Source organism: Notechis scutatus, chromosome 3 (assembly GCF_049901735.1).
Source record: "Notechis scutatus isolate UNSWTSFEM ecotype Mainland chromosome 3, rNotScu1.2, whole genome shotgun sequence".
Lineage (NCBI taxonomy): Eukaryota > Metazoa > Chordata > Lepidosauria > Squamata > Elapidae > Notechis > Notechis scutatus.
In genome coordinates, this window is record NC_142011.1 from 157,808,766 (window position 1) to 157,833,446 (window position 24,681).

At 43.5% G+C, this 24,681-nt stretch overlaps 1 protein-coding gene across 1 annotated transcript in view; it reads right to left on the bottom strand.

Annotated features, from left to right (window-relative positions):
* GNAL (G protein subunit alpha L) overlaps positions 1-21,408 on the bottom strand; it is a 105,304-nt gene extending 83,896 nt beyond the window's left edge. Inside the window, exon 1 of the mRNA XM_087961499.1 lies at positions 20,738-21,408. Within this exon, the coding sequence (XP_087817625.1) occupies positions 20,738-21,287 (550 nt within the window). The 5' untranslated portion in view covers positions 21,288-21,408. The remainder of the gene's footprint in view (positions 1-20,737) is intronic.
* Between the last annotated feature and the right edge of the window lie 3,273 nt (positions 21,409-24,681).

A 24,681-nucleotide genomic window follows, 5' to 3' on the forward strand; every position in this document is an offset into this window, starting at 1 on the left:
TAGATTTGATGCAACTCTACAAGTTCTCAGTATCTCTCCAAGGATAAACCTCAGTGAAGACATGAATCCTGGGAATTCCCAGGAATGCTGGGAATAACATGCCAGCTTCAAGGCTCTATCCACTAGCATCATTGCAGATTTGTGGCAGGCAGATTGGGTGCAAGATGAGTTTTGCTGTGCCTATTATTTTTAATTTTGTTTAATAAAATCCCTCTTAACTTTTCCCTACTGGTGTGCTTATTGTTTTGAATACAAACCAAATTTAAAATAGAATAGCACAGCACAGTTCTATTTTGCAGTAATCCCAATCTATTGATGAACGCACAGCAAAGCAACCTTTGATAGTTCTATCTTGCCACTCAAGATTGATCAAAATTTACAGAAACATAAAGGTTAATTAGAACCTTAGAATAGGATCCTATTAATATGACACCAAGTTCTTCTGCTCCGTATATTCATTTCTAAGGAAGCAATCAGCACCTGTAAAATTTACCTAGGTTTGATCCTTCTTGGATGACGGAGAACAGCCTGAAATCAAATCCAAGTAAAATGGAAATGCTCTTCAACAATAAGAAACTAGACTTGGGAACTGAGATTCTGTTCTGGAATGGTTGCACTCCTCATAAAAGAGCAAAGAAACAGTTTGGGAGTGCTGTCTGTTTATTCTTTATTTGATTTATAGGTGGTGGCTGTGGCAAAGGGTGTATTTTCACAAATGCAATTAATGGGCAGGCAGTGACTGTTCCTCAGCTGCATGGATTTGGCAATAATTACCGTATTTGCCGGCGTATAAGACGACTTTTTTGCCCCGAAAAACATGCCTCCAAGTGGGGGGGTCGTCTTATACGCCGGTATATCCACTGCCGGCTTTCGGATGCTTGTTGGACGCAGCGAAGGCGCCTCTGGCTTCCTGGATCCCCTGCGTCGCTTCCGCTTCATCCCGCTCGCCTCGCTCTGCCCGAGGCTGCAGCCTTCCTGCTCTTCCCACGGCCCCTGGCACTCTGCCCTGCCGCTGCAGCCCCGGGGATTTCTGGAGGGCGTTTCCGGTGGTGGTGGGGGGTCGTCTTATACGCCGGGTCGTCTTATACGCTGGCAAATACGGTACCTGTGTTTTGGTCACATCTTGTCTTCACTGCTGTGACATGTTTTATATGGAGGTTCCCTTTGAAAAGTGTCCAGCAAGTGTAGTTAACACAAAATTGCAGATAAGTTACTAAGTAGTACAAAGGATGACATTTGATACCTATAATAAATGATCTGTATTACTTGGCAATAAATTATATTATATGAATACAATTTAATTAAATTTTAAAATTCCTAACAGGTTGGGATCTAATTCCATGACGGACTGCCTCTTTTTCTTCTTCTTAAACTGAAAGAGTATTAAAGGAAATACCATTTTGAAGATGCCCAACTGGCTTACTTGTCCAGCATGCAGGACATATGTATCTGTCCTGCACTTTCTCTATCAAGGTATCTTAAGCTTTCCTGGACAAACGTTTGGTAAAAAATAGGGCTCATGGCGGTTTTCATAGCTAATCTTATGTTTATTTAGTTCATCAAATAGTCTGCATTCAAAAATATTGTTTCTTAACTTCGCAACTACAATTCTTAAAAAAAACAACCACAAAAATGAATGTGGTTTTATGGATCAAAACTCCAAGGTTATGGTAATATTGCATAACATATTTTAGTGCTCACATTATACCTCCTTAGCTAGAAATTCTAATTAAATCTTCAGGGTGACAGTAATGGTTCAAAAAAGAAAAGAAAAGTGCCCTTATTCACACTTGGAGGATTTTTAGTTTATCTACATTTCTGAGTAATAGAACATTACATTAGCATTTATCCAAGTGGGAATATAAGTATCTTAACAAATGCTGCCACCATCAGGATCTAATTAATGAAGCAAACTAAATGCATACAATATAAGCAAACTAGCTTAATATCATAGATTAAACTGTTTTATTTGGTAGCTTTCAAAAATGCTTTTCATGCTTCATGCAATACATATAAATGGTAAACTGCCTATGCATCTTACAGATATATTAATGCATACTATGGTACTGAAAACATGACCTGAATGTGTTTTACTGCAGGTTTGAAAGGAAACTACAGCCACCTATCTCCACAACCCCCATCTCAAACACACCAACAACAGCCAAGCCTCCTACAACTGGCCCCAATCCATTGGGTTCACAACCTCTGTGTAAGGTTTGGAAGCCATATTGAGATCCGATGCTCCCACGCTGCCACAAGTGAGCCTGGGAAAGTGGGAGGGGAGAATTCTTCGGAGTATATCTAATTAGATATAATAAAATTATTTTGCTGGTGATCACAGAAAAAGAAGTGCAAGATCTATTTTACAGACAAAAGCCAGGAAAAACACCAGGGCCAGACAAGATAATTCCTTCTTGCTTAAAAGTCTGTGCTGACCAATTGGCCCACCATCTTCACCCAAATCTTCAATAAATCACTAGTGATGTGCTATGTTCCTTCTTGCTTCAAATGCTATACTATCATCCCAGTGCCAAAGAAGCCCTCCATCAGGGAACTGAATGACTACAGACCAGTTGCTCTAACATCTGTAGTTATGAAAACCTTTGAAAGGCTAGTGCTATCCCACATGAAAACCATCACCGATCCTCTGTTAGATCCCATGCAGTTTGCATACTGAGCAAGTTGATCGATAGATGCTGCTGTTAATATAGCTCTGCACTACATCGTACAACACCTTGAAACTCCAAATACCTACAGAAGGGTCCTCTTTGTAGACTTCAGTTCAGCATTCAATACCATCATTCCAGACATTCTTCTAACTTAACCAAACTAGCTAGCAGTACCTGAACACACTTATAAGTGGATCATAAGCTTTCTAACAGACAGGAAGCAGCAGATGAAGCTAGGCAGAATCACATCTGATACCTGTACAATTAGCACAGCCCCCCCCCCCAAGGCTTTGTGCTTTCTCCACTTCTCATCTCCCTATATACCAGTGGTGGCTAACCCTTTTGGGATCCCGTGCCAAAAATTGTGCTCGCATGCGAGCACCCAGAAGGCAATGCGTGCGGCAGCCCCCCATGCCCCCTGCACATGCGCGCGTGACCCCGTGCTGCATGTCTCTTCACATGCACGTGCGATCCCCATGTGCCATGGGTCTCTGTGCATGCGCACACCATTCCCCTGCGTGCCACACGTTTCTGCGTATGCACACGAAAGAGATGACTTTCAGTGGTGCTGGAATTCATAATTAGCTACAAGCAGAAATAAAGTGGAACCTGAACATGTGAACATAATTTTCCACATTTTCAGCAGATTCTGGGGATTGAAGTGAGAAAGTACTCCCTTCAAATAGGAGTGCTGAGCAGAGATCAAACTACGATAATCCTCTTTGTTAATATTTTGGAAAATAATAAAGATGGAACTGTTTCAGAGAGACTTCCCCTGATCATGTCATTTCTTTTGTTTGTATTCTTATTTTTAGTGTTGTTATTTTATTGTTTTGATGGAAGTTTGCACCCTGGATAGTTTAATTGATTTTGTATTCTATATAAACCACTGAGGTGGCGTTGATTGCAGGAGGACAGGAAAACATTAAATAAATGTGCGGTGTCAGCCAAAAAAGCCAACGCAATCCTAAGTTGTATTAACAGATGGATACAGTCAAGATCAAGTGAGGTACTAATACCACTCTATAAAACCTTAATAAGACCACACCTAGAGTACTGCATCCAGTTTTGGTCACTACACTATAAAAAAGATATTGAGAGTCAAGACTCTAGAAAGAGTGCAGAAAAGAGCACCCAGGATGATTAGAGCAGGGGTCCTCAACCACCGGGCCGCGGACCGGTCCCGGTCCGTGGAGCACTCTGTACCGGGCCGCAAAGAAATTTTTTTTTAAAAAAATGGCGGCTTTCTTTGCCTTTGGTGAATGCTGCTGGGATCGGGGATCAAGGACACAAATGAAAGAAGGGGAGGGAGGAAGCAACCGAAGCCTGTCCTGCTCTCTGGCTCAGCGGCTTCGGTTTCCTCCCGCCTCGTTCCTCTCTGAGTCGCTCTCTCGCTGCTCCACCAGCCCAGGAAGAAACTGCTTCAAAGGAGCCGGGGGGTGGCTTTTCCTGTCGCCGCAGCACCTCCGAAGCGCCCGTTTACCCCCACCCCGCCCGCCCGCGTGCGCTTCAATTCAGTGCTCTGTTCTGCCTGCCTGCCTGTTTGGTTGTTTGGGAGCAGCTTCGGCTGAGAATAATAACTATTCGCCTCTTTTTATCAGCCGAAGCTGCTCCGAAACGAAGAAGGCAGGCAGGCAGGCAGAACGGAGCACTGTGGATTGAACCGCGCGCGGGCGGGCGGGGTGGGCGTAAATGGGCGCTTCGGAGGCGCTGCGACTACAGGAAAAGCCCCCCGCTTCTTTGAAGCAGTTTCTTCCTGGGCTGGTGGAGCAGCGAGAGAGTGACTGAGAGAGGAACGAGGCAGACACCTGAGGGAGGGAGGGAGACACCTGAGGGATGGGGCTGAGGGAGGCAGGGCCGAGGCGCTCCCTGAACTTGGTGGTTTGCTGGCAGACGTTTTATTACCCGACTAGGTAACAACATCAGATGTTACCTAGTCAGGTAATGAAACGTCTGCAAGCAAACCACCAAACTCGGATTCTTCCCCCGGTCCTTGAAAAAGTGTTTGTGCTTGAAACTGGTCCCTGGCACAAAAAAGGTTGGGGACCACTGGATTAGAGGACTGGAGGCTAAAACGTATGATGAACAGTTATAGGAATTGGGCATGGCTAATTTAATGAAGAGAAGGACCAGGGGAGAAATAATAGCAGTGTCCCAATATTTGAGGGGCTGCCACAGAGAGGAGGGGGTCAATCTCCAAAGCAACTGAAGGCCAGACAAAGAATAATGGATGGAAACTGAACAAGGAGAGATTCAACCTGGAAATAAGGATAATTTTTTTGACAGTGAGAACAATCAACCAATGGAACAGCTCAGAAGTTGTGGGAGCACCATTACTTGAGACTTTCAAGAAGAGACTGGACTGCAATCTGTCAGAAATGGTGTAGGGTCTCCTGCTTGGGCGGGAGGTTGGGTTAGATGACCTACAAGGTCCCTTCCAACATTGTTAATCTGTAAATAAATAATTCCACCCCCCATCCCTATCTTTGGATAGGTTTCATTATAAGTATATCATGTTTAGCAAAAGCTGTCAGAAATGTTAATGGCAGGGTCCTTACATCATTTTATTGTTTCTGAAAAACAAAGTGTGAAGCAACACAATGAAAGTAAAAATTAATTTCAGATGATTACCTCTTTTGAATAATCCTAAAAATAATATTCTGTTCCAGCAAGGGGAGACTTAAATTAATTTATTTTCTTTTAACCCTATTTTTATTTTTGTGGGAGTAAAAAACACTGAGTTTGGTGTGGCTTATTTCTGCGTTGGCATGTAGATGATTGCACTGCACTCTAATTTTGTTCTTTCCATTTTTATAATGAAATGGCTGGGGGTTGTTGTTAAAAATGAAAAGAAGTAACTGGGGATAACTATTCAAGCTTTATCACCATGGGTACAGAAACTGATTTTAGTCATTTCAAAAAGTGTGTTCAGCCCATTTTATTGCTTCCTAATAAATTTTAAAATGTTAACAGTTTAAAGGCACAAAAACATTTAAAGGAATGTTAATTAAAATGTGGCTTATAGCTCTAGACAACTAATAAATTTCATGCAGGACTTTGAGTAGATATAACAAATTATTACAATCTACCCCCTAACCAATATGAAAAAACTTAGGAGGTTTTTCAAGGCTACTTTAAAGCTTAAAGTTAAGCTGTTAGACTAGGTTACTGATATGATTTTGAGCTAATCACTCTATCTTAAACCAGTCTTCCACCTTGGTGTTTTGGCGGGGATAAAATGGAAGGAGAGCCCAATGTAATTTGCCTTGATTTCCTGTGGGAAAGGCAGGATATTAATGTAATTAATATTAGACATGTTGTTTTGCAGCATAAAATGAATACATTGATAATGACTATTTTTTAACATTGTCACAATCTATATCATTTCCTTACATGAAATTTATCTTGGATGCTAATATATCTGTCTGACCAACCCATATCCAGGGTTTATTCCTTAATGGAACTATACCTACATGGGGGAGGGGAAGCATGCAATTAGGTTCTCCAGATTCTGTTTTAGTCCTAGTACTCTTCAACACATTCAAAAATGATCTAGAAGGGGAACTCTGCAGATGACACCAAGCTGGGGGGGATTGCTATCATGGAAGATAGACTCAAGCTTCAGAAGGATCTTGACAGACTTGACCATGGGTCTTATCCAACAAGATATATAGCTCAATGGTAAGAAAAATAAGGTCTTGCACTTAGGCAGGAAAAACGAGAATTGGTGGTAGTTGGCTCAACAGTAGTAACTACAAGAGGGATCCAGGTGTCCTAATGGTTTACCATTTAAGTATTAGCCAACAGTGTGCTGCAGCTGCCCCCCCACCCCAAAAAAAGCCAATGCAGTCCTCTGCTACATCAACAGTGAGATAGCATCAAGATCAGAAGAAGTGATTAATGCTGCTTTATAATACACTAGTGAGGGCACACTTGCAATACTATGTATTGTTCGGGTCACCGTGATACAAAAAAGATGCTGAGACTGCAGAAAGTGTGCTGAACAGAGCAGCAAAGATGATAAAGGGTCTGAAGGCTATATCATACAATGAACAGCTGAGGGAGAAAGGTATGTCTGGCCTATCGAAGAGAAGGATTAGGAAGAACATGATAACTGTCTTCTAGTATTTGAGGGGCTGTCACAGAGAAGAGGGGATTGACTTACTCTTCAAAGCACCAGAAGGTAGGACAAGTAGTAATAGCTTGTTAAACAGAGATTCAACCCAGAACTAAGGAGAAATTTTCTGACAGTGAGAACAATTAACTAATAGAATAGCTAGCCTCCTGGAATTATGGCTACTCCATCCCTGGAAATTTAAAAAAATAGACTAGATAACCATTTGACCAGATGATATAGGGTCTCATGCTTGAGTAGACCAGTGGTTCTCAACCTTCCTAATGCCATGACCCTTTAATACAGTTCCTCATGTTGTGGTGACCCCCAACAATAAAATTATGGCTCGGTTCCTAAGACCATTGAAAATATGTGTTTTCCGATGGTCTTAGGCGACCCCTGTGAAAGGGTTGTTCAACCCCCAAAGGGATCGCGACCCACAGATTGAGAACCACTGGAGTAGAGGATTGGACTAGAACAGCGGTCGCCAACCGGTGGGCCATGGCGCACTGGTGGGCCATGAGAAAATTTTGGTGGGCCGCAGAGAAATCTCACACCCAGAGCACCCCCCAAAGCAATTAATCCAAGTGCGCAAAAACACAAGGCTGCGCAGCCCACATGGCCCGTGGGAATCCTCTCCGCCCACTCACTCCTTACCCAGCAAACTTGCCTGCTAAATTGCTATTTTTCCTTTTTCAACCATCATCTGTTCTGTTGTGCCGGGAGATTTAGATTAGCTAAGAAGCAGGAAATGGTTGGATTTCTTGCTTTCTAACCAGTCTTTAGATCTTCAGCTCTGCTTTTAAGCACAGCCGAACCTCCCTTAGGACTGAAGGTTCTGTTATTTAGTGCCGACTCACAGCAAGCAAATTTGAGAGACTGAGCTAGCCAATGGCAGATAGATAGATCATTGAATGATTCTGTGAGCAACTCAATCTGCCTGTCTGCTTTGCCTGATTTTGGGTAAAAGTTGATTTTTTTTTAATAAAAAGTTCAACATTTACATACATGGTGTGTTGTGAGTTAATTTTGTGAGTTTTCTTGCAAGCAAATTTTATGTGACAGACTGAGCTAGCCAATGGCAGATAGATAGATTTCTGAATGAATCTGTGATTCTGTGAGCAACTCAATCTGCCTGCCTGCTTTGCCTGATTTTGGGTAAAAGTTGCTCTTTTTTAAATAAAAAATTCAATATTTATATAAATATTTATAATATTTACATACAAGCCATGCCCAGCCAGTCACATGACTACCAAGCCACACCCACAAATTAGGCCATGCCCAATTCCTATAACTGTTCATCATACGTTTTAGCCTCCAGTCCCCTTAACCCTGGTTTTCCCCCACCCCTTGGGTATATCGTAATTCATATTCTCCAATGGGACACATCCATAGCCAAGAATCATCAATCATGTCTCCAGTTAGAATTTTGCATGGCAGAAACTTCGGTCACCTAGTTACTATCTTTGAAAACATTTATAGAATATAGTTTTGGTTTGCAAGCTGCCACATTGCTCCCCTCTCCCTTTCTGTTGGCAACTCTAAAAGACCATAGAAATATTTTATGAATTGACATATGTATTGTTTCAAATCATATTTTTTGCACCAGTGGACCTTGCAATGTCTACATTTAACATCTGTAGAAAGGATAAGACCAAAACCACAACATCTAGAACAGGCGCCTAAAGCCAGCCTCAGACTTTCTCCGCTGCCAGGAAATGATGAAATGGGCGTTGGTTCTTACCTGATACGCCCCTTCTCGGCGAGCCGCGAGGAGCATCCAGAGACTGGGATGTGCTTCTGAGTCCTCTTCTTGCAGGCTGAGCTTTAGATGAGGAAACGCTCCGCCCCTCACGTGGTATTGCGCAGCGTCTCCCCAGTTTTTTGCGATAACGAGAAGAGAGGTTAGTAATTCTTTCTAATCTACTATTGGCTCCTTGGCTGAAGCAAGAGTCCCCACCAGACGGAGAAATTAGGGTGGGGCTGGATGCTCCTCGCGGCTCGCCGAGAAGGGGCGTATCAGGTAAGAACCAACGCCCATTCTCCTCGAGCCGCTCGGAGCATCCAGAGACTGGGACATACCAAAGCTGGGCTGTCCTACGGGTGGGACTCCGTCTGGCCCGAAGGCCCTCCGGATCACTGATGACCCCCTGTAAGACCCGTCGGCCAAAAGAGGCCTCCGCTGAGGCGTACGTATCTATTTTATAATGTCTGATAAACGGGGACGGAGAGGTCCAGGTGGCTGCCCGACAAATGTCAGTGATGGGGGCTTGCGTGGCCCAGGCCGCCGAGGTGGCTGCACTTCTGGTGGAATGGGCGGTTCTTCCACCGGAGCGGGCAGGGAATGGGAAAGGTAGCACCTCGCAATGGTGGCCCTGATCCAGCAACTGATGGTGGAAGGAGAAACCTTAAGCCCCAGTGACCTGGGTTGAAAGGATAGGAAGAGGGATTCCGACTTTCTCATGGATTGAGTGCGCTTAATATATATACGCAAGGCCCTTCTAACATCTAGGGAGTGCCAGAGGACCCCCTGCCCTGGAGGGCCTAGGGCAAAAATTTTGTAGAACCAGTTCCTGTGACCTATGGAAGGGAGAGTTGACTTTGGGAGGAAGGTGGGGTCGGGACGAAGGACCACTCGGTCTGCATGGAACACGCATAGATCGCTCCTGACTGACAGAGCTGCTAATTCCGAAACTCGACGAGCAGAAGTAATAGCTACTAGAAAAACTACCTTAAAGGTGAGAAACTGAAGGGATGAATCCCTCAAAGACTCGAACGGGGAACGAATAAGAGAAACGAGGACCTTGTTGAGGTCCCATGTGGGAACCTGTGAACAGTGGGAGGGCACAGGTTGGTGGCGCCCAAGGAAAGATCTAATTCGGGGTGATGAGAAAGGGAACCGTAGTTATCACAGGAGACCACGGTTGAGAGGGCAGAAAATTGTAGTCTCAGGGTGTTAGGTGCGAGCCCCTTGCGAAGGCCTTCCTGAAGAATTCTAGGATCTGAGCCACAGAGGAGAGAGGGGATCAATCTGAGACCCGCTACACCACTTGCAGAACCCCTTCCAAGTGGCATCATAAATTCGTGTAGTGGAAGGTCGCCTGGCGTAAAATAGTGTCGATGACTTGACTGAGGGCTTCTCACTAGTCAGGCGGATCCGCTCAACCTCCAGACGGCTAACTGGAGCCATTGAGGCTCCGGATGCAGAAGGGGCCCCTGAGAGAGGGAGACCCAGTCCAGGGGATCCTCCATGGGGCGTTACCGATAAAAGCGGAGGTCCGCAAACCACGGTCGCCTGGGCCAATAGGGAGCCACCAGGAGAAGGTCTGCCCTCTCCTGAATGAGTTTCTGAATTACTCTGGGAACTAACGGGAGCGGAGGGGAGGCATATAGGAGCCCTGGAGGCCATGGGCAACGCATGGCGTTGTGATTCTCCGACCGGTGAGACGGATACCGGAGAAGAACCGTGGAAGCTGAGAGTTGGACGGGGAGGCGAAAGGGTCCACCACCGGAAGGCCGAATATTCTGGACGCTTCCTCGAATAGGGATGGATGGAGACGCCATTCTGCCTGGTCCACCGTGGCCCTGCTCAGCCAGTCCGCCTGAGTATTGTCTACTCCGGAGATGTGTTCGGCTTTTAGAGATAGGAGGTTGGATTCTGCCCAGCGGCTAAGGCGCTCGGCTTCCCTCATTAGCTGGATGGACTGGGTGCCCCCTTGCCTGTTGATATGGGCCTTGGCCGTGACGTTGTCCGTGAGCGAGAACGTGATGTTTGCGGATCTGAGGAAAAACTGCACAGGGCCAGATGGACAGCGTGAAGCTCTAGCCAATTGATGCTGCACCTCTGCTCGGTCGGCGACCATTTGCCCTGTGCCGAGAGCGAGTCGAGATGAGCGCCCAACCGGACAGGCTTGCGTCCGTAGTGACGGAGAGTTATTGAGGTTCCGCGAAGAGGTGGTCTCTGTTGATGGTGGGATTGGTCCACCAGAGAAGAAACGTGAGGACCCTTGGAGGGACCCTGATTCTGGCCTTCAAGTTGCTTCTTCCGGATCGTTGGACGGGAGCAGGAACCACTGGAGGGATCTACTGTGTAGACGGGCCCAGGAATAATAGAGATGGGTGACACCATTTTTCCCAACAATTCAGAGAGGTCCAGCAAGGCCACCCTCCTTGAACGCCTGCTCTGTTTGACCAGGGCTTGAATGCTAAGGAACCTCTCCGGAGAGAGGAAAACTCTTTGAGAAACAGAATAAATTATGGCACCCAAGAGGTTGAATCGGGTGGAGGGGTAAGTTGGCTCTTTGCCAATTGACTAGAAAACCGTGTGCCCGTAAGGCGGAGAGGGTGACCCTGGTATCCCTGACTGCCTGGGATTTGGACGGGGATAGAATAAGGATAACGTCCAAGTAGCAGTGGAGGCGGACGGGAACGCTCCTGAGATGAGCCGCCAGGACCGCCGGGACCTTGGTGAAGGTCCGGGGGCGAGGCCAGTCAAAGGGTAGGGCCACGTATTGATAGTGAAGGCTATTATGACAGAACCTGGGGAATTTGTAATGGGAGGGCCTGATTGGAATATGGAGGAATGACTCCGAAAGATCTATGGAAGATAACCAGTCTCCCGCCTGGTGCCTAACAGAATTGATTGCAAGGAGTGCATGTTGAACCTACGCTGGATAAGGTGACGGTAGAGCCGTTTCAAGTCCAGGATGACTCTCCAACCCCAGAGTGTTTGGGCACCCCAAAGAGATGGGAGTAAAAGCCCTTTTCTCTCTGATTCGGAGGGACAGGTTGAATGGCCTGGATGTCAAGAAGATGATGGATGGCTGCATCCATTGGTGCACGTTGGAGGGATCCCTTGAGGAGGAGGGATGGGATGAAATAATCAGGGGGCGGACCTGAACTCCAGGGCGAGACCAAACCTGATTGTGTCCCTAACCCATGCATCGGATGTGGATATGTCCCATTGGGCAGCGAAGTGGCTGAGGCGGCCGCCAATGGGGAGGGAGGAAGAGGCTCCACCTTCTGCGGTAGGGCCTTCCTCCCGATCCCGAAAGGGTCTCTTGTAGCTGCCACCGCGTCTGGTCCTGTCGCCCGGGACCGTGCGGTTCTGGGATCGGAAGGAAGGGGGTCTAGGGTATCTGGGCGGGAAGGGGGTAGATACTTCTCTTACTGCGGCCTCGACCAACAGTGGTTCCAAGCTGGGCCAAACAGTTTATCTCCCTTAATGGGAGCAGTGGCCAGCTTGACCTTATTCTTTACGTCCGTCTGCCAGTGATTGAGCCAGCATGCGGCGAGCCGTGACGTGCGATGTGATGGCCCTGGAAGAGAATTTTACCGACTGGTAAGTAGCGTCAGCCGAGAACTCGGCTGGAGCCACTAACTTCGCTATGTCCTGGTGTGCTCTGAGATTGGAAGCGGGGACGTGTTCCTTGAGCTGACGTAGCCAGCGGATAGAGGACCTTGTGAAAAGGAAGCGGCCATAGCTGATTTAATGGCCCAGGCGTCATATAGGTGGGCCCTGCGCAGCGCCAACTCCGCCCGCATGTCATCAGGTTTCAAGGCCTCTAGGGCCTCACAAGGGGTAGAGGAGAAACCAGACCCACAATGGGGTCATCAACTTCCGGAATGTTCAGAAGGCTAGATAGTGCCGATTCGAGATTAAAGAATGTCTTGTCTTGGCTAGAGGGTGTAGGAGGGGTCCCTGTGGAGGTGAGTTGCTTCGCTACCAAATCCACGAAGATGGAAGGGGAAGGATGACCTCAGCTTCCACCACTGGTTGGGTGAAAATGGAGTCCTCCGGGCCCTCTGGGACGGGGAAGGTTTGCAGGGGACTGGGGAAGAAGGCCAGAGACATACTTGGCCTTAAGGAGGAGGGACTTGAACATGTGCGGCTTGAACAGCCCCCAAAAGTGGGTTGGTCGGGGAAGTGCCCTCGTCCTCCGACATCTCCCCTCCATGATGTCAGCCTCTAAGAGGGTTTCACTGTAGCGGGAGGATCCCATCTGGGAGTCCTCTTCCTCTTCCTGAAATCCCCAAAGTCCCCTTCCTCCTCCACCTGGGCCCCAACCGGAGGAGGGCTGTCCCTCTGAGAGAGTACCTGATCAACCGGGGGACCGGTTGTGGAAGGGATCTGATGGATAAAGAGTCGGGCTCGGAGGCTCATGGAGAGAAGCCTGATCTGGTCATGTGTTGTAGTCCCTCTGCAATGCTCTGGCGGATGGCTGATTCCATCCAAGCCCTGATGTGAGGCGGAACCTCGGAGGTAGAGGGTTCGTCCTGGCGCAGACCAGCAGCAGTGGGTATAAAAGTGGTTGGAGGAGGAAGTATTGACGGCTCCGGGCGGGACTCCCTGAACGCCTGTCAGACTCTTTTTCCAACGCTTTGTGGCGCCTTGAGGCGTCACGTTGGGAAGGCCTTGGAAGGTTCCTTGTCCTGTCTAGAGCCCTTAGGTTCCTTGTCCTGCCTGCGCAAGTAGTGGGACTTTGCCTTAGCCTTCAAGGAAGGACGTTTAGAGGATTGTCGTCTGCCATGTTAGATAATAAATACTAGCAAGAGGCGGTTGGCTCGCCCAGATCAGGCCTGGATGAGGCCGGGTGACGATGAAGCTGGCCCGCTCCCCTTTTGGAATTTGTTATGTACAGAGATAACAGAAATATATATACTCTAATTTGTAATTTTTCTTCTCCCTTTATTTATTTTTATGTTTTATACCAGGTGAATATACAGGTTCTCCAGTATACCTCTATATATCTATGAGAAATATTGATGTACAAAAGAATTTTTTTTTTTTTTTTGTATTTGTATTTCACATTAGGTGACAATATGCAATACATTAGCTTCAGGAGCTATACAGCCCCTGGTTTTAAAAATATCATTTTTTTTTTTTTTTTTCAATGTCATTGTAACTTTGAACAGTCACTAAACAAGCTGCTACAAATCAAGAGGATAATATGTACGATCAGCCAAGGAGCTCTCTGAAAACACAGCCTGACTCTTGAGGCTGAGCAAAAGACTGGGGAGCGCTGCGCAATACCACGTGAGGGCGGAGCGTTTCCTCATCTAAAGCTCAGCCTGCAAGAAGAGGACTCAGAAGCACATCCCAGTCTCTGGATGCTCCGAGCGGCTCGAGGGAGAATACAGGCAGCGGCACCTTGACATGTCCTCTGAAAAAGCTTAGAAGGCCATCTTCATTCTAGAGCAGGGGTGTCAAACTGGTGGCCCGCAGGCTTGATGTGTCATGCGCAGGCCATGCCCATCCCAGCTCTGCTAATGGAAAAATGTGACAGCAACGTGATGTGGTGAATTGGACACCCATGTTCTAGAGCAAGAAGGCTATGTAAAATTACGTGATATCTTCAGGTACTTTAAATAAGTGTTATCTGGCATTTTGACTAGTATTTATTGCATACTTATGGATAAAGTTGTCACATGACTGCTAAGTTCCTTTTAAAATATTATTGTCAAAATATTATTGTGCTACCAGTACAATATGAAGAATGGATTTATAAGTGCCCATTTCCCCTCATGTTTGTCAGGTTTTTGACACCACATAACCTTCTACATTAGAACAAAATTGGCCAACCTTCAGCATCATCTTTACTCCCAAATGGCCACATAAGAATTCTTAATTATTTTTTTTTAAAAAAGGCTAATATAACTTACTTTTAATGTCTACACACTTGCCTAGAAAAAAGGAGAATGAAATGATAAAAAGGAGTAACTGAAATAACCTTTCAGGATGGGTACTATAAGTGATGGCAGATAAGATTCAGCTAAATGATACTATTTTATTAGTTATGTGTCCTGTATGTATTTTATAGATGAAATGGCTACGAGTAGCCTTTCTGCAATATATTTCTAAAGTTATAAATACATCTCAGGGCAGAAAATTGAAGATCCCACTCTATTATTTTATGTGTAATGCAATTTACTTCTGCCAAAGCCCCATGACTCCCAGATTTCTCAGAATATAACAAACAATTATAAGATGAAGTTTAGATTATGTCCTCAAAAATAAGGCAATTTTGATTGGTTTAGTCATGTCACACTAAACCAGGGGTCGCCAACCTTTTGGACCTCAAGGACCACCAAACTCATTTTTAGATCTCAGGGACCACTAACCGGTTCTGTGGGTGTGGCCTAATTTGTGGGTGTGGCTTAGTGGTCATGTGACTGGCTGGGCATGGCTTGTATGTAAATATTATAAATATGTATATAAATATTGAATTTTTTATTAAAAAAGAGCAACTTTTACTCAAAATCAGGCAAAGCAGGCAGGCAGATTGAGTTGCTCACAGAATCACAGATTCATTCAGAGATCTATCTGCCACTGGCTAGCTCAGTCTGTCACATAAAATTTGCTTGAAAGCAAATTCATAAAATTAACTCACAACACACCATGCATGTAAATACTGAGTTTTTTTATTTAAAAAAAGAGCAACTTTTACCCAAAATCAGGCAAATCAAGCAGGCAGATTGAGTTCCTCACAGAATCACAGATTCATTCAGAGATCTATCTATCTGCCATTGGCTAGCTCAGTCTGTCACATAAAATTTGCTTGCAAGCAAACTCACAAAATTAACTCACAATACACCATGCATGTAAATACTGAATTTTTTATTTTTAAAAAAGAGCAACTTTTACCCAAAATCAGGCAAAGCAAGCAGATTGAGTTGCTCACAGAATCATTCAGTAATCTATCTATCTGCCATCGGCTAGCTCAGTCTCTCAAATTTGCTTGCCGTGAGTCTGCACTGAATTTGCTTGCAAGAAAAACCTTCAGTCCTAAGGGAGGTACTGAGCCGAAGATCTAAAAACTAACTAGAAAGCAAGAAATCCAACCATTTCCTGCTTCCTAGCTAATGTAAATCTCCCGGCACAGCAGAACAGAAGATGGTCAGAAAAAGGAAAAATAGCAATTTAGCAGGCAAGTTTACCGGGTAAGGAGTGAGCCAGTGGGGAGGGTTCCCGTGGGCCATATGGGTGGTGCAGCCTTGTGTTTCTGCACAGCCTGGATTAATTGTTTTGGGGGGGTGCTCTGGGTGTGAGATTTCTCTATGGCCCACCAAAATTTGCTCATGGCCCACCAGTGGGCTGCAGCCCACCGGTTGGTGATCGTTGCACTAAACTGTAGTGTGGGTTGTGTGTTTTTGAATTCATCCTGTTCCTACAACGAAACTTATGTCAGGATTTGCTAAGTTTGAGGCTTTATTGTAGCTAAGCATCCTCCAGCCAAGGAGCATGGCAGAAATAAGGTCTGCCAGTTGGGAATCAAGAAAATTTCAAATATTGTATTACCAGGTAGAAGAAACGAGTACACTGAGAGCAGAAATTAGATCTGGCCTAAATAATAAGTCCTAGCATATGAAATTGGAATTCCAGCAAACTATCATAAAACACACATGCAAAAATTGCTTGCAAAAATGTACAGTTTGGTTTCTTTTTAGAATAAAATGTACTTGAGAGATTACATTTTTTTCAAGTTAATTATGTTCACTGAGCATTTTCCTTTTTTACTATGTGAACATGAGGAAGTCAATGAGATATGTACTATCCCACGATATCGTTAACACCTGTAAGAATAGTTTGCATACTTTAATTCACAACAGTTTTTAAGAATAATCTATGTCATACTCTAAGCAAAATACATTTCTTTGTAAACAACAGAAAAACAATGCAGGATTAGCATGTAGTTTAATTATTTTCTCAGAACTGATTTTTTTTAGAAATTAGTTGAATCTGTACATATTTTGTGCAAAATAATGTGTTTAAGGCAACAAGTGAACAGATAAATATGTTTGTTTTATATTTATTTAAATTGTTAGTTAAAATATGTATCTATCCATGGAAATAAAATTCATGAAATAATGTAAGCAAACTGTAGGTAGGCTTTAGAAGGTAGCTCCTTTCCTGGAAAAGTTTAATTAAAATTTACAAGATTCAACTTTGGCAGGAGTGTTTACAGAGGCACCCAGTGGAGGGAGAGGATTATTCCCAGAGTAAATGAATGGCTAACTATAGATATGATCCAAAGGCAATGCACTTTATGCTGTGAGGATTTAAATACCTCATACTGTTCTCCCTCAATTTTTCTTCATTGGATAATTTATCAGACAAAGTATAAAATAATCCTTATTCTGCTATCTAAAAATCATTCCCCACTATCTAGTCAGAGCTGAACAAGATTCTTGGTAGAGAAGAGAAACGTCTTCAAAGAAAAGAAGAAATACCAGAAAGTCCAGTTGAAAAAACATCTTTGGGACAACCATGACCATAGACATTTAAAAATGTAAAACATTCTTCACACTATATGTACTGCTATTCTTTCAGATCATCAACTAAGCTAATAGTGAATTCCGTTCCCCAAATATCTACCTTAAGAAATTAAAATGGCTCCACCCAGACACACAATCCAGAGCAATAAAGCAATGAGCACAATCACATTCCAGAGCAATCTTAAAGTAACATCAACTAGGGTAGAATCCAATGGCATACTTATGAGAATGGAAGCCAACTATGTACCCAGAAAAGAAGAAAAACAATCTACCTTTCTCCATGTAAGTTTCCATACCCTCAAAGCCTCCTCCAGAGGTCCCCCTCAATCCTTTGACACAGATTTGGAGGATTTGAATCCAGAATGGAGAGTTAGTAGGAGTCTTGGAGCATGAGTAGATGTCAACATCTATTTTACAGTATTGCATTTCACACCTAAGGATTACCATATTCAACTGAATCAGTGGTGGGATTCAAATTTTTTTACTACCAGTTCTGTGGGTGTGGCAGGGGAAGGATACTGTAAAAACTCCAGTCAGAGTCAGTATTTGCTGGCTCTCTGAACTACCCAAAATTTCCTCTACTCCAGAACTGGTCAGAACCTGCTGAATACCACCTCTGAACTGAATCCATTCCTCAGTGAACCTCCCCACTATTTCCCAATTCTTGCCTCTAAATCTTCCATTTTTAAAATGACTGGTCCTTCTGACCATAGCCACACAAATCTCATGACAGAGTACAAGGAATAAAGAGCAGCAGATGACAGCATAGTACAATAGCATTTATTAATTGTCTTAGATGGCCTTCATAGCAGAATCCCTGTGTGGAAGAGGACCCACACTTCAGATAAACACATGAGTTCTGAAGAGACAATTTAACACATACTTTTGCTCCAGCTTATGAGATGTATATTACTGATGACCGACTGCAGTCTTGTTTCAATACTCACTTAGGAAGTGTTCTCCCCCCACAATCTTAAGGAGTCATTAGCTTTTAGAATTAGATTTGGTTAGTTAACTTGGGGCAACTCTTAATTACACAAGCAAACAGCTCTTTACTTCTCCAACTATTTACTTCAGTTCAATTTCTCCTTGCTAGCTCTATCACAGGGGTGTCAAACTTGCGGCCCATGGGACTTATGCATCACATGTTGGCTCCGCCCCTGCCCAGTTTAGCAAAGAGGAAGAAAGTCCCGATAAGTCACATGATGCCACTGTGATGCCACGTGTTTGACACTCCTGGCTCTGTCACATACTTCACTATTTATCCAAAGCAGCTACTGTCTCCATTTTTAATATCTTTCACTTGCATTGAAAATTGCATTTGAAATTGTCACTCACTCCAAAATCTGCTGTAACGATTCTATTTGCTCCCTTACTGCCCCCAATAATGCAGGATTATGGCCAGCCAGTCACAGAGACTGTTATTTAGAAACAATTATGGTTCTGCACCATAATAAATTAAAAGTATTTTAATTCGTTTCTTTCTTTTAGACATATGATGGAATTTTGGAGAACAAAAAATGATATGTAATTTTTTTCATTAGAGTAATGAGTGTGAAAGATGTCTGATCTGATCTTATTTTGGAATGCACAGCCATTGATTCACTATACTTAAAATGAACAAATCAAACACATGTGATTGCAGATTATTTCTTCAGGGAAATCAGATGCTTCATTTAACTGTCCCTGTAGCATTCATGCTGTAAAAGCAGCATGCATAATGAGCTTCCTAGAGAGTTTAATTATTAATTAAAATGTATCAGCAAGCTAATTATAGAAAAATAGCTTACTTTTATAACTTTAAAATACTGGATGATTTCTATACTCAGAAAATTAAGTCTCTTTTACCCTTACTACTTTGATGAAAGTCCTCATTAAAAAAAAGTCTTTGCCTATTATGTAATTACATAAAAGGAGGACTAGGAGGAGAAGGAGGAGGCATCTCCAAGTAGGTCAGGTTTCTTGTCAATTTTGTGGGAGTTGCAAATTGCTTGTAGGAAGCAAACCAATGATAGCTATTTGATGCCCTGAAAGGAACGATTCCTCTCAAAAACAGTACTAGAAAACTATTTTCAACTGCTAAGTATCCAAATAATTTGAACTGATTGATTACATAGTTTAACCCAGGGGTGTCAAACTCACAGCATCATGGCATCGTCACGTGACGTATCAGTACTTTTTTTCCTCTTCGCTAAAACAGGCGGGGGCAGGGCCAGCAGATGATGCATCCAGCCTGAGGGTCGTGAATTTGACACCCCTGTTTTAACCTGAGGATTATTAAAACAATTGGACATACATGGATTCTCCAGTCCTCTATAATGCTTTTAAATGCTTTATATAAAACACTTTAAATATATTATGTAAAAAATCTGCTATAATAAGGGCTGCTTAGTTCTTTGGACTTAATTTGGAAAAAATGCTTTGGAATGCACAGCACTGCAAGCATTGTACCTTTAGTAGGGTGCTCTTTAAGCAACCACAGTGGTATCTTGGTAGTCAACTACTTTGAAACTCATCAAATTTAGTACTCAGAGCATTTTGATGCAAAAATGCTCCGTCCCAGCACTCATTGTTTGTTTGGTACTTGATGCACAAGTTAGAACTTGTAAGTGTCGGCTTCCTTGTGACTCATTATTCTTTATGGGAAAATTTTGTTTAGTACTCAGTTTTTGGTATTTCATTGTGCCTCCCAGAACCAATTAACAAAGAATACTGAATTGCCTTTACCAGTATCTCTCTTTTTAGGTTGTGACAGCTGTTAAGTGAACCTGAAGGAAAAATATGGCTGCCTTAATTAGTTGTAGACAAGGGCTACATTTTCATCCCCCTGTAGTACAAAGTCCTTTTTGGGGATGAGGTCCAAAACACTGGACAGATTTGGTTTAAATCTTAGTTTGAGTTCTTTTAGGCTCATCAATTCCTCACATTTCCACAATAAATATGAGTATTATTTTTCTTATTTATTCCATTAATATCTTAAAATTTCCATGGTTCACTTATCCTGATAAACGCATAACACCTTTTCTCAAAAGGGCATCACCAATTGTGATGAAAAATATATTTAAGATATTACGCTTAAAAACAACCCTGTTCTTATTAACAATCAGATCTGTTCATATTCTCAAAATGACAACACAGGGATTCTTTACATTTCTGATGAAAAAGGTCGTCATAGCTCATATACCTTTATGCTTACAATCTTGGATTGTTAACATAAAAGTATATGAGCTATGGTGACCTTTATACTGGAACATCTTTTCTCTTGTGCTACTGGGTTAGGACACCTACAGTTTCATCCTATAATACCATTTTTCTAGCCGGACAGAAATAAAAGCATCAGGTCATTTGGAGGGGAAAGAAACTGGAGACCCGGAAATAATACACAATAAGTGGGGGGACAAGGCTGGAAGATTACATGATTGAAGAACTGCATGAATCCCGAGATTGCAGTTTCGACTCGGCGAGGCATGGCAAGCAACGTGCTTTGTTCAAAGCGTGGACCGCGCCAGAGCAGGCAATTTGGGTTTAAATACCATCCTATCACAAAGCAAATCACCCCCCCCCCAAATTCAGCCACCCGCTGATTTTATTTTTTATTTTTTACACTGTCATGTGTCATCTTTGGAAGCAGCCAGCGCCACCTGTGCGCTAAGCGAGGCAAGGCGGGGGTAGTACGTACCCAACAGCAGCAGGCGGTGCGTTTGCTTGTATTCCCGCTTCTGTTCCTTGAGCGCCCGGTCAATGCTCTTGCTAACTCGCCTCGCTTCCTTCTCCGCCTCCCGCTCCTCCAAGCGCCCCTTCTCCCAGGGCTTCTGCAGCGCCAGAGGCTGTTTGCCAGCGGCGGGCTTGGCCTGAAATGCCGGCGGCCCCTGCGGCGATTCCCGTTCTTTCTCCCGGGGAGCCGCCCCGTTCCCTTCTCCGTTCTGCAGGAGCAGGAGCGGCCCGTCCGCCTCCCCGGCGCGCGGCTTTCCAGCGGCTCCTTCACTCTCGCCGCTGATGCTGTTGCTGCCGCTTCCTTTCGCTGCGCTTCTGCCTTTGGCTCTCCCGGCCTGGGCTCCGGGCAGGAGCGGCGGCGGCGGCCGGGCCGAGGGTTCTGCCGTGGGCGATGGCTGTTGTTCTGTCTCCGAGGTGGTCGTGGCGGCAGCGCTGGAGATGGAGCCGCCGCCTGCTGCTGCTGCTGTGCCGGGTTCGCCAAAGAGCCGCGGACGCAGGCTGTAGCAGAGCCCCATGTCTGGATGGCCCTTCGGGGAGCGAAGGAAGTGGGCGCACGTCTGGGCTGGCGGCGGGAAAGGAGGGACTCAACGGTTAGCGTTGTCCCCGCGCGTCAGGGCCGGGGGGGTGGGGGTGCGCCTGGCAGCCCCTCCTCATAAGCCCGCTGCAGCTTCTGCTGGGCCATTTTGCATTTTCCTCTCCTCTCCTCCGGACAAGAGCAGGAGCAGCTGCGGCGGTCTTCGTTGGGCGGCGGCAGTGGTAGTTCCTCGCCTCAGATCACCTGACACGAAGCCACCGTCGGGTCCACTCCACCTTACCGTAAATACGCCGGTGCGTATCCACCGCGTAGCTAAAAGCTACGGTAGAATTGGAGGGGAGACCTGATGTGTACACATGTGCGTAGTTAACTCGCGCGCAGAGCTCTCGTTCAAGGAGGGGTGGTCCTTCACGCGTGTACGCACACACGCACACACACACAAAACGCGCGGGCACGCGAAACTAGTAGGCCAAATGGTGTTATCCCGCAGAGACGGAGCTGTTATCTATATAGAAAGCAGTTGGCTCCTTGAGATAGTCGCAGAGGCGGACAACCTTGCCTTTCTTCCACGCTTAAGGGCTGCCCCTTTCATAGGCAATTATTCCACTCTGTGGCCCTTCCCAGCCAACAAATCATAGGAAGAATAAACAGATTTACAATGTTCTCCCTTTACTTCCTATTATCAAATGAGACCTGTGAATTGCTTAATCTTATCCCCCCCCCCCCAACAAAGTATTTCCTAAGGTTCCCCCCCCATGATTTTCTCACCCGTTGTCTTTCATGTATATACAATTAGCACGCCCAGAATTCTCAATCATTTTATAGATATTCTAATACTGATTTAGAACTGCTAATATTATACTTCTTTCATAGATTCCAGGAACGTAAAAAATGATATTTGGTGGGAATTTTTGCAAGTGCTGCCAGCTTTTAAATATTTTCAGTAAAGATCTTTTAGTGGTAGAAATACTGATGAACCCCAGGTACTGTTCTAGCTTTGATCAACAGTACTGTGTATAAACAAATAAGTCATTCTCAGTTTATGTTTTCTCTTCTAATAGTGCTTATTCAAGTAATGTTAAATAATCAAGTGTCAATCAAAGTCAGATGCGAACACTGACAGATTTTAAGACCATGGACTGATAGTTTGGGTTTGATTGGTCACTTAGGAAATTCAGATAGGACTCACTGATTCACCAATTAATAAAGGAGATGTAACCAATATTTTTTATTAATGTTATTGAAGAGTACATTATACAAATAATATCTACATAAAATAAAAATATATTAAAAAAAATAAAAATAAAAAGCTTAGAAATAAAAACATCCAGAAAAAGGAGAAAAAAGAAAAGAAACCTCCCCTTCCATCTCAACATGGATCAAAGTGAAAAAAAAAATTATTGCTATCTCTAAAACTAAAGCCAAGCATATCTTCAACCCATATCCTCACTCCATTCTCTATAAACCAACCTGTAAAGCCTCATCTCTCCATCTTAATTAGCAAATATTCATTAAGGGTTGTCAGAAATAACAATGTAACTTTTACAAATTATATCTACTAACCCAATTTGAATCCCTCCTATTAATTTATATCTGCCTTTCTATTCAAACTTCTCCATTTCCTATCTTTTCTGTTTCCTCTCTTCAAATAAGCAAAATCTTGAACACTTCCTCATGCAATCCTAATCAACAAAAATCCATGAAATGTTGCCAAAAATAGGGTTTTGTATTTTTTCCTCCCAATAATATTTCGTTCCCAAAAAAACCTAACATCTGCTTTCTTCTATTGCCTTTGTCTCTTCTCAGAATCATTGATATTTTTGACAAGCACTGTTTGTAATTCCAATAAAAGAAAGTCATCCACATCAGTTCATATTCTTGCTCGTTCTTATGAAATATTTGAAACATAAGCAAGTCTTTTGCTAAACCTCATGTAGAGAAATTACATCGTTCTTCTCGTTTAATATTTGCATGTATTTTGTAATATTTAAATCATGATCCAGTTTCATATTACTTCCATCTCTTTCTTATTGACAATCATTTAAAAATCCACATTCAAATCAATTTTAATTTTTTCAGTTGAAATTTTATATAACAATGACTTCCAATTCTATAATAACAGGTAACTTTATGATTATATCTTTGCCCCTTTCATCTTAGATCTCCCTTAAGGTAGCCATTGATATTCTTGTCTTCTATTGCCCTCTAGTATCTAACCTTCAAAGTCGTCTTATCAGTTGTTTTCATAGACATTTTCCACAGGAACGTATTCTTTAATTAGATTCTTAATTTAAATTAAAAATTAAATTCTTTTAAACAACTCCAAAGTCCTTATTTAACTATAGAAAAGTCCATCTAAACCCTTTAACTGTTTAAAAACTGTCTAAAATCAACATTGTAATCTTTCTTTTGCATATATTAAAGAAAATATTAAAATTTAAAACCATCTTTCTTAGAAAATTGAAGAAAAACTAACCCAGCAAATAGGACCAGAACAGACTGAAGGTTTTAAACAAGCAGTAACACCTCCCCCACTCAAAAAAACAAACAAACAGGTAAACTCCATATTGATTAAAATATGAGATTTGGTCAAACCTTTAAGTCCATTAAAGGCTCCATTACTGACTACGAGCTTGGTGAAACTTGTGATTCCCAGCTATTTGCAAGAGACGGCAAAAACATCAGTTTCTGCCATATACTCAGACAAAAAACAGCTGTCAGGTGTATGTATGGGTGATCTCAAGATCTGTTTTTCTCCGGAAAGATTTTCAGTGGTTCAGATCCAGCATTTAGTTTCCTTTTCATCCATAATATCTCCTTCAACCCATGGGACATTTCTCAGCAAATGTTTCTCTTGAGACACAACCAGTTATGAAGCACTGATATACTAGAACATTGTTACTCAACTTTAGCCATTTTAAATTGGCTGGTGGTGTGTGGGTGTGTGGGTGGGTGTTCTGTAATTGGAGTCCTCCCATCTTAAAATTGTCAAAGCTGAGAAACACTGCACTAAAAGTCACCCAGCAGGCCAGCTCACTCTATAAATTTTTTTTGTTTGTTTTTGCCCTTTGTACAAATGCACATACTTCCAAATCCATCAATATTTATAATTTCTAACAGAATTCACCTGGGCTATTTGGATGGTCTCGGAAATAAAGAAACCATGTTGGCACTATTACTTTGCTATGTAGCAGACCAACTACTTTTCTTAAAGAGGTGAGGCAGGACTACCGTTTCCCCCCGCCAAACACCCCCCTTCCCCACGGCGCCTTAAAGAGGTGAGGCAGGGATCCAGGCATATATCTCCTGGCATGTTTGGGCATCTCAGATTTAAGGGATATTTATGGAAGTTTTTATCATATACATGAAATACA